General features: G+C 37.1%; 5 protein-coding genes and 1 long non-coding RNA gene across 7 annotated transcripts; 4 read left to right on the top strand and 2 right to left on the bottom strand.

Moving 5' to 3' along the window:
- Window positions 1-2091: 2091 nt before the first annotated feature.
- Window positions 2092-4408, top strand: LOC103856487 (ethylene-responsive transcription factor ERF016-like). The gene has a single exon (XM_009133597.3). It carries the CDS (start codon window positions 3588-3590, stop codon window positions 4224-4226), a length of 639 nt encoding a protein of 212 aa, XP_009131845.1. The 5' UTR covers window positions 2092-3587; the 3' UTR covers window positions 4227-4408.
- Window positions 4409-7509: 3101 nt separating this feature from the next.
- Window positions 7510-8327, bottom strand: LOC108871397. The gene is made up of 2 exons (XR_001958140.2): window positions 8136-8327; window positions 7510-7890 (listed from the first exon to the last, which is right to left on the bottom strand). It is a non-coding gene; the product is annotated as an uncharacterized LOC108871397 (long non-coding RNA).
- On the top strand, window positions 7897-9149 carry LOC103856486. Its single transcript, XM_009133595.3, has 2 exons — window positions 7897-8329; window positions 8512-9149. The coding sequence occupies exons 1-2, from the start codon at window positions 8103-8105 to the stop codon at window positions 9005-9007; spliced, it is 723 nt and encodes a 240-aa protein (XP_009131843.1). The 5' UTR covers window positions 7897-8102; the 3' UTR covers window positions 9008-9149.
- Window positions 9150-9665: 516 nt separating this feature from the next.
- Window positions 9666-11078, top strand: LOC103856483 (ylmG homolog protein 2, chloroplastic). 2 transcript variants are annotated; one of them, XM_009133592.3, is made up of 3 exons: window positions 9666-10027; window positions 10237-10460; window positions 10617-11078. In XM_009133592.3, the coding sequence occupies exons 1-3, from the start codon at window positions 9722-9724 to the stop codon at window positions 10861-10863; spliced, it is 777 nt and encodes a 258-aa protein (XP_009131840.1). In that variant the 5' UTR covers window positions 9666-9721; the 3' UTR covers window positions 10864-11078. The 2 variants fall into 2 exon arrangements, with proteins under 2 accessions (XP_009131840.1, XP_009131841.1); XM_009133593.3 differs by having other exon boundaries at window positions 9668-10027; window positions 10258-10460.
- Window positions 11079-11096: 18 nt separating this feature from the next.
- LOC103856485 (EIN3-binding F-box protein 1) lies at window positions 11097-13895 on the bottom strand. The gene is made up of 6 exons (XM_009133594.3): window positions 12685-13895; window positions 12187-12620; window positions 11944-12105; window positions 11779-11854; window positions 11531-11686; window positions 11097-11414 (listed from the first exon to the last, which is right to left on the bottom strand). The coding sequence occupies exons 1-6, from the start codon at window positions 13411-13413 to the stop codon at window positions 11292-11294; spliced, it is 1680 nt and encodes a 559-aa protein (XP_009131842.1). The 5' UTR covers window positions 13414-13895; the 3' UTR covers window positions 11097-11291.
- Window positions 13896-14134: 239 nt separating this feature from the next.
- On the top strand, window positions 14135-15394 carry LOC103856482 (calmodulin). Its single transcript, XM_009133591.3, has 2 exons — window positions 14135-14341; window positions 14827-15394. The coding sequence occupies exons 1-2, from the start codon at window positions 14266-14268 to the stop codon at window positions 15198-15200; spliced, it is 450 nt and encodes a 149-aa protein (XP_009131839.1). The 5' UTR covers window positions 14135-14265; the 3' UTR covers window positions 15201-15394.
- Window positions 15395-15571: the final 177 nt, after the last annotated feature.

Genomic DNA, 15571 nt, shown 5'->3' with positions numbered 1-15571 from the left:
TTAAAAATTTTAAAAATATTTAACAACATTTTTCTGTAATTATAAAAATTTATAATTTTGTATACAATATATATATAAATCATGTATAATAAAAAATTTAGTTGTTTTTTTTAAACGTTTATAAAACCTTTTGTAAATATATAAATGAAAACATTAAAAATAGAAATGGTTTGAAAAGATTTTTGATAAATTAATTTTTTTTTAGGTCCGAGGATGTACCCCGCCCCGCAGCCCGTCTTCGACGTAGTTCGGTGAGCAGTTCCCGTGCATCGGGATCGTCTCACGAACAAAACTCGGTTCCCGCATATATTCCCGCTCCAGCTCCCGCTGCCCCTCCCGCTGCTGCTCAACAGGATCCGGGGGTCATGCCAGTTGATCTATTGGTTCAACAACCAGGTCGAGAGCATCTCCCGGTTCTCCATCCCAACCCACGACGAGGACATAGCACTTGGTTAGTATTTTTTTTAATTTGTAGTATTATGTTTTTTTCCATTAATTAACTTGTTAACTAACTTGTATTTTTTTTAAAGGTTCACCAAGTCGAAAAATGGCATTAGCAGGAGCATCAACCAGATGATGTACTCCATGCTTCGTTTTGGATATTCAAAGTGGAGTGTGATTCCTTTCGAAGAACGAGAGTTGTGGTTTCGTCAGTTTGCGGTAAACTCTTCATTTTTTTAAAGTATTTACATTTTTTAAAATATATTTACTTATTAAATTATGTTTGTTTTGTAGCAAGAGTTCAACTGGCACTCCGATCTCACGGAAACAGTCCGTAAGAAATTCAACGAAAAAGCCATGGACTCTTATACGAAGCAGATAAACGCGTGGAAGACAGTTTGGCAGAAGAACAAGAGGCCACGGTTCATCAACGGGACGGTGTGGGAGCAGTTGATAGCTCATTGGGAGAAGGAAGAAACTGCAGAGACGTCTTCTAGGAACTCCAAGAACCGGAAGAGCGATCGTGGCGGGAAAGGTATGTATGTGCACAACCTCGGCGCTTGCTCTATGTCTACTAAGGAAGATGAACTTGTAAGTTTTTTTTAATTATTTATCTTTATATTTTTTAAATAAATATTTTATATATTCCTTGGCTAATAATGGCGGTTTTTTAGATCGAAGAAAATGACGGTAATCCCGTTGATCGTCTCCAACTCATTAAGGTGGCTCACACTAACAAGAAGACAGGTCAAATTCAGGATCCCGTGATCAAAGGTGTCGTTGATTTGGTGGAAGCTGAAATAGCAACTCAATCTCAGCCTCTCTCTGATGACGGCGATTCTACGGGAGCTTCAACCAACTTGTCCCTATTGCAAATAAATGAGATGGTTGAAAAGGTAATTTTTTTTATTAATATATTTTTTTATAATGTCGATTACTAATTTGTCTATATTTACTAACTTTAAATATTTTTGTAGGCGGTTCCTAAAAGGAAAGGAGGCCGTTTAGTTGGGTTGGCCCGCCGTGCTTCTTCGTATCCGGCGTCTTCTTCGCAAGCTCCGTATGCCGATCCCATGATTCTCGAGGAGCTACATGACAAAGATGAACGGATTGGGGCATTGGAGGAGCAGAACACCACTATCCTTTCGGAGAATGCCACTATCCGTTCGGAGAATGCCACTATCCTTGCTGAGCTGGCATCCCAGAAGAAGTTCAACGCCGAGATAATGCAGAAGCTAGATCGTTTGATGTCTTCGAGTTCTTAGTTTTTTTCAGCTTTTTAAAACTGTCTGAATGTTTTTTTCTTTCGTTTTGCATGAATTTTAAATTTTCTGAATGTTTTTTTTCTATTTCGGTTTGTATGAATTTAAATTCTATAATATTATTAGTTTTAAATTTCAGATTTTATTTATTTATTAATTAATTTTTCATATAAAAAATATATATAAAAATGCAAAATTAATTCGTATTATTAAAATTGACATTTTCCGACGAACTAAGTTCTCGGTAAATACCGACGGAGTATGACTCGTCGGTAAATACCGACGGACTATGATTCGTCGGAACATACCGACGAATGGTGAGTCGTCGGAATTTACCGACGAATCGTAATCCGTCGGTATTTACCGACGAGTCATATTCCGTCGGTATTTACCGACGAATCAGACTCCGTCGGTATTTACCGAGAACTTAGTTCGTCGGAATCTTCGGAGGATCCGTCTCCGTCGGTATATAGTTTTTCCGATGAACTCTAGTCTCGTGTGTCCGCATCGGAATATTGTCGGAAGTTCGTCAGAATGTTATTTCTCGGTATTCGTCAGAAAGTCGTCGGAAATTCTGACGAAATTCCGACGAATTCTTTTTTTCCGACGAAATGATACCGACGAACGCCTTCGTCAGAAATGCGTCGGAATAGGCCTTTTCCGACGAACTTCCGACGATTTTGGCCATCAGAATCTCTTTGTTTTCTTGTAGTGTAATATGAGTAATGTCATGTTCGAGAGATATAATTAAGGAAACAATAAAACGAAACATCATGCTGGATTGTCAGTAATTAGTTTATGTGAAAAAAGATTTGTTGATAAAGACAAGTCCTAATTTCTCAAGAAGACGTAAGAACTCAAGAATGATATTAGTATAAACATAACGTAGTATAAATTTTTAAATGTCGCATTTAATCTTATAGAATGTAAAAACGAGTATTTCATTTTTGATTTTAGAAACCTAGCATCCCTACCTAAATTTGTTTTCTGGACGAATATACACTAATGTTCAGCCAATTAGTCTTATTTGTATATCAATAAATATTGTTATGTATATATACACATCCGCATGAACTAGTACACTTTGAAAAAGAATACTCCTTGCTTGAACATTTTTGGCCAAAAAAAACGGAATAGAATCCATTTTCTGAATGTCTAATACTTTACGGTCTATATAAAAACTAGTATCTCTGATCTTGATTGTCCCAACAAAAAGTTAACCAACACTGAAAGTAATAGGAAACCTGCTAATCTTAACTCTTACGTACATCAATTAACATTAAAAATAATAGTAGTTGATATTTTTCTATTGTTCTCAAGATAAAAGTTGATATACTGTATATTTAGCGCAGAAAAGGGGGAAGAACCAAAATTCCTCCACAGGCGTAGCCTTTCATAAAACGTGACACAATACTATATGATATGATGTTGACCAACACATGTCTCTCTATTAAAAAATGAATTAAAGGATTTATATATGGCAAAAAGGACTCGAACTGGACCAACCTATTTTTTCGCTTTGCGTATGCAAGGGGATATATTTAAAACAAGGATACCGATTATACCTAAAAGTTAGCACATGCTTGTGAAACGAGGACTTACGGCACGTGGGGTAAATAATAAACATGACTGTCTCTTTGTCAGTCATCACCGCGTTACCACGTAATCATCTTCCTCAACGCGCAGACAACCTAAGACCTTCTTCTTCAAATTCTCGAACTCTACTTATCATACACAAATATAAATACACTAACAAGTCGCAATTCTCACTATAACTGTCAATTCCAGAAAAACACCTGGATTAGTACACGAAAACCATAATAGCCAAAATATATACACAAACACACTCATCTAACCCTGTCCATTTTATTTGTATAGAGAGATATGGATGCATCACCCAAGTACACAGGTGTAAGGAAGAGGAAGTGGGGAAAATGGGTGGCCGAGATTCGTCTCCCAAACAGCCGTGAGAGGATCTGGCTCGGCTCCTTCGACTCTGCAGAGAAAGCTGCCCGTGCTTTCGACGCCGCTCTTTACTGTCTCCGCGGCTCCGGAGCGCGATTCAACTTTCCGGATAATCCGCCGGAGATACCCGGTGGACGTTCCCTAACGCCGCAGGAGATTCAGGTGGCAGCTAACCGTTTCGCCAGCGAGGAACTGTTACCACCACCACCACGACAACAAGGATCACCGTCGCCTCGTGGTGATAAGTCGGAAGAAAGAGGAGGAATTTTGGCACGTGGGGAAACTAATGTTGGTGGGCCAACGTTAGGAGAAGTTGGTGAATATAATAATTACAACAGCGAGAATAATAGCAATGGTAATGATACGACAACGTATTGGCCGTTTCTATGGGATGAGAATCTTCTGGTTTCTAGTATGTCGGAAGAGTTGGGTACCTTCTACATGGAGGATTCGTTACAGCAACATGAACAGGAGCTCTCATCTGATTTTTACTACGATGGAGCTTATGTTGTTGAAGATGATTTCTCTCATTACAATATTAACCTTTGGAATTTCTGAGATCCATATTTTTAGTAGTGATCTTGGACCGAATATTCCATCATTACTGAAGGTGAATCATTAAGCTACTAGCCTCTTATTAGGTTCGTATATTAGATTAGTAGCTAGAATTCATCTTCTTAATCTTTTTATTTCATTTATTAAATTTCTATACAAATATATTTCATATGTTTTTTGTGCTTTCTTTTACTTGCACATTGCTTTCACTGTACTTTTTACTGCATTTTGTTTGTTAACAAGCCAATATTGACCCCTATTGTTTGGTCATGGATGTTTTCAAAGTTTACACGTAAGGTTACATATGTGTATTTCTACAAGTGCTCGCGTTTTGTTTGGGATTAGTTAATGTTCTATAACTTTTCTTATAAAATTTTATGTAATATATAACAAGAATTTTAATATAACTATTATGTAATCACTTAAAGAGAACCTCCACACAGGCTGAAAGAAATACAAAAGACATATCACATACCCCAAACGGAAGGTCTAAAGAATTCAATGGCATTATCATGTGTTTCTTGTTATCGCCCTCTCCTTCACATAACCGAAACATTCATATTTAACTAAAAACTTAAGATATACCCCTCATTTCGTCAACGTTTTTTTTTTTTTTTACAAGGACTAAACTAAGTAGTAGGACATGATGGTCCAGAAAGCCAAACCAGAGGTATAGAATCAACATATAGCATATCAGTGTTTGTGACAGTTTCAGCGCAAAATGAGCGTATGTTTACTATAATTCAAGAGATATATTTAATGAGACTATCAATATATCGAGATAAAGAGGACTAATGATGTTCGGTTCTACTAAAGTAGTCACAGTGACGATGCCTCAGATGGAGAGTGTAAGTTGATGTTGATCACTAGAATTGAAAAGCAAATACATCATCTTGGTATGAGGGCAATTAAACCGAACACATATCTTTTAACAAACAGCTCAGTTAAATCATGTGAATTGTATTTTTTGTAGTTCACAAAACTATAAAAATCTCATAAACTCTCCCAAACCTTAGTTTATCAACCCTATAATTCTATACAACACAGACTTTTTCGGAAACAAACTGTTAAGTTTTGACGAACACATGACCAGAAAACATTAACAATTAACTTCAAAAATCAATACACCGACGATCTATGTTTCTTCTCTAAGATCTGATTTGACCTTTATAATGTATTGTGATGAATCAGGGATCCTCTTGGCCAAGAGCTTATTCTCAAGATGCTGTTGAAGGTGAAGTTTAAAGCCATAAGAAACCAAAAGGATGTAACTTGCCTCTACTACTATAGGTACTTAAATGTTAATGAGGAATAGGAAATGGATTATGGATGACATAAACTGCGCACATGGAACAAATGGAATTAAGGAGTTAGGCAACGCCACGTGATTGGACGGACAACACGGTGGGGGCAACAACAATGAGTGGGGTTAGTTTGTTCGGACACATTACATTGAAATATAAATTGAAAAGGGAAAAGTGAACAAGAGTGGGTCTATAGATGAGTGCTAAAGGAGGACCCATGAGAATGATCTTGATGAGATGAGAGCTTGTGTTGATACGCGGTTTTGATTGAATTTTGAATGCTTTACGCAACCCACCCCAACTAGTCTTCTTTCTTTTGTTTTGCCAAAGTATTCTTGTTTTTCATTCTCGTATATACATTTAAATCAAACAATCGTATATAAACGAATTCTCGTATATACATTTAAATCAAACTATCGTATATAAACGAATGAGGCAACATTTTATGATCATACGGATAGTGGTTAAATCCGTACAGGTGACACAATATAAGATGCAAATCATATACGAAAACCATAAAGTTGATGTCAAACAGAAAATGGCTTTCATTAATTTCAGTTCTACGTTTATGTTCTAAAAATGTAACAGATCCGTCAGTCTAATAAACATGAATTAACAGTGAGAACATGTTAAGTTGTTAGCATTTTACTTACTCTCTCTATTTTAATTTATTTGATGGGCGAAGATTTTTTTTTTTTTGGTTAAAATTTGTAATTTTCTCATTACTATACATAAAAATTAATATTGTTTGATATTTATGATCAGTTATCTAATATAACATTTTTATTGGTTAATTTTGTCTTCCGGTAAGTTTTATGTATCAAGACAAATTTCATAAAAATAACATATCTCAAATTTTTGTGTACTAATTTTAAATATTAAATAAAATAAATTACGAAGATATATATAGACCATGGTGGTAAGTGGCAACCCATACGATATCCCTTATATATTATTTGAGAAGCATTACAACATTTTTTTATAGTCATGTGTCATCACTAGAATGATTCTTAGAATCCTTAGAGAAATAGGTTGGTCCATCTAAATATATAATAAGTTTTTTATTAAAGATTTCCTAATATGGCTAAAGTATATATGACAATTAATGATTTTGAATAATAAAGATTAGATAAAATTAAGTGTATCTTATATTATATTTGTTAATTTTAAACTATAAAAATAAATTAAACAACCATAGTAACCATATAATAAACATTAAAAAATTTCTTTATATGCTATATTTGTGATCCATGGTTTAAAATTTTTGTTATGACATGATACAAATGATTAAAAAAATCATATAAGTTGAAGTCTCATTTAATAAGTATTAAAAATAAAAGATATATATATATATATATATATATCATTTTAAATTAAATTATATGCCATATAAAAATACATAAATATTTTAATTTTGAAATTTACGTTGATCAATTTTTTTGATAAAAATTTTGAAAATATATTGAAAACTTAATTTTTAAAAATATTATAAATTACTTAACCTATTAATGCTACAGTGAAAATTTTGTCATCAGTAATTTTAAATTTTTGCTATAACATATACAAATGATTAGAAAAACATATGAGCAAAAAAAATCATTTCATAAATATTAATATTAAAATACACTATATATGTTACTATCATTTAAATTTAATTATATACCATATCAAATAAAAAAATATTTTTGGATTAATAATTTTTTTTATATGTTCGCACCAATTTAATTATATAATTAATAGTTACTGAATTTTTAATTATTCAATATATATTTATTATTTCATAATATGTTAAAACCATATAATATATGAAATAACTTTTATATATAATGATTATCATGCGCAAGGTGCGGATTTTAACCTAGTTGATATATAAAAAGAAAAAAAATATATATATATACACGATAATGATAATGATAATACTAATGAAAATGGTGTTCTAGCTATAAAGTAATAATGACAAAATCTCGACATGGATTGTAATGAATGATAGAAGAAGATAAACATTAAATATTCTAAATGTGGTAACTGATAAGAGGACATTTATGAATTTAATGTGAAAATCTTATTCCGGCTGTTGTTCATTATTCCCCAAACGAATAAAAGGTAAGTTATTCTCGAAAATTAAATATCAAATGAATAAAAATACAAGCGGAGGAAGAAGTACTGTCGGCTTAAATCGGCTTCTGTGGTCCCATCTTCATATCCTCACCGTTTCTCAGAAACAACCATCTCGGCACTGCCACGCGACATTCTTCCCAGTTTCTATCCAGCCGCAACGGTTAAGAAAGCGCCACGTGTCCCTTGATGTCGATAAGGTTTAGTCAACAGCTACTTTATCCTCTTCCTCGTTCTCACTTTAGTCACTTCTTGATTTTAAAATTTTAAAACATTTAATAAAATAATAAATACGTAATAACAACCAGTCAACCAGATCACACGCAGGGACAAAGATCAAACTATAAAGATCTCATCTTTCTCTTCCTCTTTCATTTCCTCTCACGTAAGAGACTCTATTGTGAGTTCGAGAAATATAATAGTAAGAAGTTTCTAAGATTTTCTGACATATAAAGTCCAAATGTCGACTGAGATGGATAGAATTGAATCTTACGTGTTGAATGTCTCCGGTGATCATCTGTATGATCGATCTTCTTCTGAGTCTTTCTCTTCACCTTCTTCTTCTATTGGGAGGAACAGCGACGACGACGATGACGGGGAATATGGTGTCGGAGAGAATGAAGCTGAGTCTCCGTACAAATGTCCTCTTGATTTGATGGAATCTCTCGAAGAAGCCTTGCCCGTTAGGTAAATCTTGTAAATATATTTAATTAGATTTGATAGTTTTTCTTATTTTAATATATTTTTTAAATCTTGTAAATAAAATTGAGAGTTTCTGTCTGAATCTCAAGAAAGTCAAAGTTTCTAGAAACATTTTTTAAGACAAAAGTACCGAGTTTTTTTCTGAATGTTTGAATGTGGTTGTGTAGGAAAGGGATATCGAAGTATTACAATGGAAAGTCAAAGTCTTTCACGAATTTAGCTGCGGGTGCTGCGTCGGCGTTGGCTTCTTCATCTTCGATGAAAGACGTAGCGAAGCCTGAGAATCCTTACGGTCGGAGGAGGAGGAACCTCCTCTGCCATCAGATTTGGGAGAACAACAAGACGACTCCACGTGGAAGGATCTCTAAGAAACAGATGATGAGCTCTAGCAGGAGCGCGTTGGCGCTAGCCATGGCGGTTGCTGCCGGGGTGATGGCCGGAGAAGGATCTTCCTCCGGTGGAGACTCGTCGACGGGAACAAGTCCGACGATCTCTGGATCCCTTCCGAGGAAGATGATGCTTCCCCCGCTGCATCCTAGGAGTCAAGGGTCTTCCGGTAATTTGAAGTCGTCGGGTTTTTGTGCGTGGAGATCGTATTCGGTGGCTGATATTCCGAGGTGTTTTCCGACGACGGCGAATGGTATTGGGTCCACTGACTCGTAGGAACGATAACATTTTTATATTTTCTAGTTGATCTTTTTACTAGTATTTTTTGGAGTAACATCTGGAGAATGTGTAGACGAGTTTCAAACGTTTTAATGGATCCTTTCTTGTTCTTATCCAAGTTATATTGATTTACCGAACCTTCTCTAAGGACATTTCTACGAAGACGCATTTTCTTTGGGTATGGCCCAGAAGAAAGTGGGTTCTCTTATATCTAATTTTACTTCTACTTATTTACCAAACCGGAAGTGGGTTTTGCCGGTGAGAATATGTTGCTGTGTAACATAAGTCACAGAAGAAACTTTCACAAAAATCATGTTAATAGTACTAGTTTTTATTGGTCCATTGTTCGATTATATTGCCAGTGATAATGTCAGTGATATGCTAAGGTTAAAGATTGTACATTATGTGTAAATATGTTGCAACCTCCAACTCATGAATAATTACAAGATCCAATAATCTCTTACATAATAGTAAGCTCAATACAAAGTGAAATATACAAAACCTTGGAAGGCTTGTTTATTTAAGACCTTCTGAGCGAACTAGAGGATCAGCATCTAGGCTTCTCCTTCTCGAGTAGGTAACACCTTCTGAGTGAACTAGAGGATTAGGGTCTCTCGGACATAGTGATTTAAACAATGCCACGTGTTACCTGTATGAACTTTATCTGCTTTCAGCTTCCCATTGGACGAAAAATCTCGGAGCTCTGCAGCAATGGAGGCGAGTGCGAACGAACCAGCTATCAAAATCCTGAAATCATCTCCGTCAGGACCGATACCGAACTTTTTTGTTTCCCTATCATCGGCATTTACGCAAACACCTCTCGTGCGTCCGAACAAACCCAGTTTGCTACTTCTACCACCAGCTTCAGACTCCGTCAAATTGATTCAAGACCTCCATCGTTCTCTTGTCTCTGTCACTGAGAAATTCTCAGGGTTCTTCCATTCACTCGCCTCTAGAAACCCTTTATTTCAAGAAGCTGTTCGCTTGTCCTCCGAGTTTCGCTGTCTTTGCGACGAGGTAGATTCTCTGTTCCTGCTTATGCAAATCGACATTGTTATATCACTTAGCAATCTTCAGACAACGTTTTCACATTGCTATGTCCTAAAGTTACTTAGGATCTTTTTTGGTTCCACTCTTCACTATGTATAAGTATTAGTAAAGTTGAAACTCTGTTTCAGAGGATAAGTAAAGGGTAAGTTTTTTGTGTGCATTGCTTCTGGTTAAAGGTGAAAGAGCCTTTTTTTCAGATTCGTTTGAGAAACACTACAAGGGTGAGTTTTGCGATGGCTAATCACGGGTTTGCAGCGGTTCTGCCTGGAGATTCAGTTGCAGGACTGGTGGTTGCTAACGGGTTGATAAACTTCCTCAACATATATAGCAACGTCCTTGTTGTCCGTCTAGTACTCACCTGGTTCCCTACTGCTCCTCCTGCCATTGTTAGCCCCCTCAGGTAACTGTTTCCCTGCTCGTATTTTGAGAAATGCCAATCTTGTCAATGAGGAAGTTTCTTTGGGATCAACGCGACTCTTGAATGGTTTAAGGATTTTGATTAGAGAATCTTGCATTTCTTTTGTTGAATGCTAACTATGTGTTTACCTTGTAACAGCACTTTATGCGATCCATACTTGAACATATTCCGGGGAGTCATACCGCCTCTAGGAGGATTGGATTTGTCTCCCATTTTGGCCTTCCTTGTTCTCAACGCCTTCACCAGCAGTGCTATGGCGCTTCCTTGTGAGCTCCCTCCAGCGGAAGGAGCCGCTTCTCCGTCATCTCTGGAGACAAAGTGGATGAGAAGGAGAAGGTTGACCAGCAACAAGGACCATAGACCCAGCTCTGCTTCCACTAACTGAACCTTTCTAAAATCTCTACTCTTTTCTACACTTCAAATGTGATATTGTACCGTTTTGAGTCTTTGAATAAAAAGACTTGTGTCTCTGATATACATTCACAACTCTTTGTAAGGTTTGGCAATCTTAAAGACAAAATGGGAGACAGTTTACACAGAAAGAGAAGAGAGAAAGCTTTGTCTGTAGATTTCCACTGGTTCAAAGGAATCTTTTGTTTTTAGTGAACTACACAAGACATTGTAACGACTGTTAATCTATTTGTAGCTTCTTTACTATAAACCTCTGGAGATGTTTTAGTCTAACAATAAAAGATGGTTCATGACTTAGTCTATTTGTAGACTCTTTACTATAAACCTCTGGAGATGTTTTAGTCTAACAATAAAAGATGGTTCATGACTTAGTATAAAACATGGCCAAAACTTGTGTACTCATCAGAAGCACTTGGCATCTACACTTGGATAAGAGTCATCAGGATGAGCGAATAGTGAAGTCATCTTCAATCCAACGATGCTAACTTCTGATCTTGAAAGATCTTCCAGAAAGTCCTCCGTCACCTACAAAAGTATAATACCGCCATTTAAGTGCTTTACACAGATCATCTCATGGTTGAATTCAACATTAAAAGGCACAAGTGTAGGCTTTATTGCAGCCTTCTTTACTATGTTCATACCTGCGTCCATCCAAATAACTTAAGCGATCTAAGTAACGAGCAGCAACTCATGATCTGTCTTAGTTCTTCTTCTGTGAGTTTTCTACACCACGAGAGGTCCAAATAATGCAACCTCTTACAATATTTGGCGAGCGAAATAGCAGTTTCTTGGCCGACCTGTTTAAAAAACACACAACAACTACTTTAAACACTTGGGAGAAGCCAACTTATATCAAGAGCATGATCCTTTTGGTTACTAAAACACTTACATTTCTGACATTGTTTAGGCTGAGGTTGTTAATAGAACCACCACAGACTTCAAGAAACGCGGCTACACCTTCATCACTGTCAAAGGAAGCACATAGATTGGTATTAACAACAGTCTACAAAAGTTATGTTAAAAAAGAAAACAAATGGTGAGACTTAGAGCAAACCTGAATCGGTTTCTTGTAAATTTGACTGAGCGCAAAGATCTGCAACCATCTGTGATCTCTTTCAATGACGCATCAGTCAAACTATCCAACTCTGAGATGTCAAGAGCTTCCAGGTTAGGACAATATCTCCCAGCAGTCCAAAGAGTTCCATCATTCACCCCTCTGATCACCATACATAAAAGTCAAAAACATTAGCTTCAATGGTCAAAAAGCATCCAATTAGTTCCATGATTCAAAACTTACACGCAAGAAGCTAGAGAAAGATCAGTGAGACTGGATCCCCGGGAAGTACAGAACTCAACAACAACATCATGAATCCCTTCAAGTCCAGCAACCGAGAGAGAGCTCAACTTCTCGAACCTACTCAAGCTGGTCCTAAAGACATCACACGGTTTAATCCCTTGGCACCCTCCAATGTTAAGCCCTCTAAGAGTGGAACCAAAGTAATCCGCAAGAATCTTCACAGCTTGGAATGTCAGAAGAGAGCAATCGCAGAGGTTAACAACCCGAAGCAGAGGAGCTGATCTCGAGATCAAAGCCAACGCATTGTCTGTTAAACAGAACGCTCCTTGAAGAGAAAGCCTAGTCAACGAAGGGAACCCGTTGGGAGAGCGTTTCAACAACTCGGTTATAGCGTTCTCCGTCATAGCTCGTCCGCAAAGATCAAGATTCAACACCTAAGAGAATATAGAACATCAAAAACAATAGCCACAACAAAATAATCAAGAACTAAAAAACTACCTGTAAGCTAACTCTATCACATTCAGAGAGGATCTGAGTCAAGTCTTCCTCCTCCAAGTCAACGCAATTCTTCACAGAAACCTCTGAAGGAGAATCATCCACAAGAAGCTGCATAAAAGCTTTATCTACTTTACTCGAATCACTAACAAGACTCGAGATCTTCTTCTTCAAGTGGTCAGGGACAAGGTGCAAAGACTCGATCGCTTCAGAGTTTTCAGCAAGAACTCTCATACACAGCTCTGTCAACGTAGGAGCCGTCCTATGCCTCGTCATACTCAGCTCAATTCCACCGCACGGTGCATCACTCGATCTACTAGAGTATCTCCTCCTCTTCTTGATCGCCTTCTTAGCATCATCGAATCGACTCTTCCCTTTCACAACCTCCTCCTCTTCTTCGTCATCGTCTTTGCTTTTGGGAGCTTGATCAGAGTGCAATTCGAGAGCGTAAGCCTTAGCCACTTCGAAAACGTACTGTCTGTGCGCCTCCGCTCTCTCCTCAGCCCACCGCCGCCTCTTCTCAGCTATCTCAGCCTCTTCGCGGATTCGCTGCCTCTCCCGATCCTGGAGCATCTCCGCCACGTGGCAGAGCTTGTCCAGAGCCACGCAATCGAATAGAGGGAGAAGGGTGGGGGGTTGTTGTTGATTGACGGAATCGGGGTTAACGGGGAGATTGGGTTCATCTTCGGCAGCGTCGGGGAGGATCTCTGGATCTTCGCGAGAAGAAGTCATCGCCCGTCAAGTCTTTTCGGCTTTGCTGAAAGAAAGCTTTTTTTTTTTTTTGGTGAATGAAGGGAAATCGAGAGGGGGTATTTATACTTTTTTGTTTCGATAGATGCGAAGTTGTTTCGACTCTGTGGACCCCTTACCACTTAATCGACGACCCTTATTGGTTCGTTTTTCTTTATTAAATATATAATTACGAGTACTTTTTACATATTCTTTTATTTTATTCCTAGGAAAATATAAATAAACATTTATGGGCCAAGAAAATTCTAGCAAGGGTGCTTAACCAAAACGAGTTTTCCTGATCAGCTTATCAAACAAGTTTCTACCTCTACCTCTAATATCTGTCTTTATGATCCATCAAGTTGATATATTTCTTTATGACTATGTAAAGGTCAACTTGTTTTATTTTCATTATTCAAATTTGACATATAGTTTTCCTGATTAGTTCCCTGTCATATTGAGTTTGTATGAAAGCTAATAATTAGCTTGATTAGTTATGTTATCTTACTTTTGTGGACTTATATTTCTCAGTACTAATGTAGAATTGCAAGTTTAATATTATAAAATATTGGAAAATCTATTTAAATAAATCTAGGACGTTTGTGAGTACATCAATGTTGTTGTAGTATAGTGGTAAGTATTCCCGCCTGTCACGCGGGTGACCCGGGTTCGCTCCCCGGCAACGGCGCTTAACTTTTTTTCCGTTATACTAGCTTATACCGCATCTCTAAAGGGCCCAAGTTATATAACATTGGGCTAGGCTTTGGCTCACTTTATAAGCTATTGCAGGGGAAACCAGCAAAAAGAAAGTAAATCAAACTCTCAGATTTGCGGACAAGCTTTAGAAAGGAAAAAATGGCGGATCAGCTGACCGATGACCAGATCTCAGAGTTCAAGGAAGCCTTTAGCCTCTTCGATAAGGATGGGGATGGTATTATCTTATTTCCCCTAGATCCTTCTCGTTTATCTCTCTCCCTAGTCGGATCTTTGAGTTCTGGATTTTTTTTTTAAAAAATTTCTCTGTGCAATCCGTCTTTGTTTTACTTGAATTCGTGAAACGATCTAGTTTCGTGGCATGTAACGATTCATGACTTGATCGGTGTAGGTATCATTGGTAGAGAGACGTGTTTTCAATAGAACGAAATGACTAGAGATTTGTTACCATTTAATGATTGAGATTCGGACAAGATTATTTTTTTCTTTTATTACAAGGTTTCCTAAGTACAATGCACAATGCACTTAGAAAACATGTAATAATCACAGAAATAATTCATTTTAATTAACAATTTAAAAAACTTTGACAAGATTGAAACTTATTTATTTTTTTATCGGATACTGTTCACTTAATAAGAAATGCATTGACATGATATAACTAGTAGAAAGAGCTTTGATTATTACATTGGGGTGTGGTTGCAGGTTGCATCACCACCAAGGAGCTCGGAACCGTGATGAGGTCTCTGGGGCAAAACCCGACAGAAGCTGAGCTCCAAGACATGATCAATGAGGTCGACGCAGACGGGAACGGGACCATCGATTTCCCAGAGTTCCTGAACCTGATGGCGAGGAAGATGAAGGACACTGACTCAGAGGAAGAGCTCAAGGAAGCCTTCAGGGTTTTTGACAAGGACCAGAACGGTTTCATCTCTGCGGCGGAGCTTCGACATGTGATGACAAACCTTGGGGAGAAACTAACCGACGAGGAGGTTGATGAGATGATCCGAGAAGCTGATGTTGATGGAGATGGTCAGATCAACTATGATGAATTCGTTAAAGTCATGATGGCTAAGTGATAGAAAGAGAGAGAGTGAATCTTCTTTCTTATCATTTGATTTGTTTGATTTGCTTAAGCGGCTCTTTATTGTTGTGTGTGATGTATGAACTCATGTTTTGCTCATCTTTTGACAAATTGGTACTCTGTCCTTGTTATTTTTTAATCTCTATTAAAGTTGAATAAATAGGAAAAACCTGAAATAATTTAATATTATTAGTGACAATGGCTTTGAAAATATTTGTGTACAGCAAAAATGTATTGTTTTCCTTCCTCAACCTGTGGTTAGCTTTTCTTATCAATCTGGTCTCGGCACAACACCACCAAACATTCTGCCTCGAACCAAATCTGGAGATGATGCATTTGGTTTCTTAGGCATTTCCTTTAAGAACA

This window comes from Brassica rapa, chromosome A03 (assembly GCF_000309985.2).
Source record: "Brassica rapa cultivar Chiifu-401-42 chromosome A03, CAAS_Brap_v3.01, whole genome shotgun sequence".
NCBI lineage: Eukaryota > Viridiplantae > Streptophyta > Magnoliopsida > Brassicales > Brassicaceae > Brassica > Brassica rapa.
This window is presented reverse-complemented; position numbering and strand designations above follow the sequence as displayed.

Coding starts and splice junctions, on each gene's coding strand:
- LOC103856487 (XM_009133597.3), top strand. CDS start 3,588: ATGGATGCATCACCCAAGTACACAGGTGTAAGGAAGAGGAAGTGGGGA.
- LOC103856486 (XM_009133595.3), top strand. CDS start 8,103: ATGTCGACTGAGATGGATAGAATTGAATCTTACGTGTTGAATGTCTCC. Junction 8,330..8,511: donor GAAGAAGCCTTGCCCGTTAG/GTAAATCTTGTA, acceptor GTGGTTGTGTAG/GAAAGGGATATCGAAGTATT.
- LOC103856483 (XM_009133592.3), top strand. CDS start 9,722: ATGGAGGCGAGTGCGAACGAACCAGCTATCAAAATCCTGAAATCATCT. Junction 10,028..10,236: donor TTCGCTGTCTTTGCGACGAG/GTAGATTCTCTG, acceptor TTCTGGTTAAAG/GTGAAAGAGCCTTTTTTTCA. Junction 10,461..10,616: donor GCCATTGTTAGCCCCCTCAG/GTAACTGTTTCC, acceptor ACCTTGTAACAG/CACTTTATGCGATCCATACT.
- LOC103856485 (XM_009133594.3), bottom strand. CDS start 13,413: ATGACTTCTTCTCGCGAAGATCCAGAGATCCTCCCCGACGCTGCCGAA. Junction 12,621..12,684: donor GTGATAGAGTTAGCTTACAG/GTAGTTTTTTAG, acceptor ATATTCTCTTAG/GTGTTGAATCTTGATCTTTG. Junction 12,106..12,186: donor CTTTCTCTAGCTTCTTGCGT/GTAAGTTTTGAA, acceptor TATGGTGATCAG/AGGGGTGAATGATGGAACTC.
- LOC103856482 (XM_009133591.3), top strand. CDS start 14,266: ATGGCGGATCAGCTGACCGATGACCAGATCTCAGAGTTCAAGGAAGCC. Junction 14,342..14,826: donor CTTCGATAAGGATGGGGATG/GTATTATCTTAT, acceptor GTGTGGTTGCAG/GTTGCATCACCACCAAGGAG.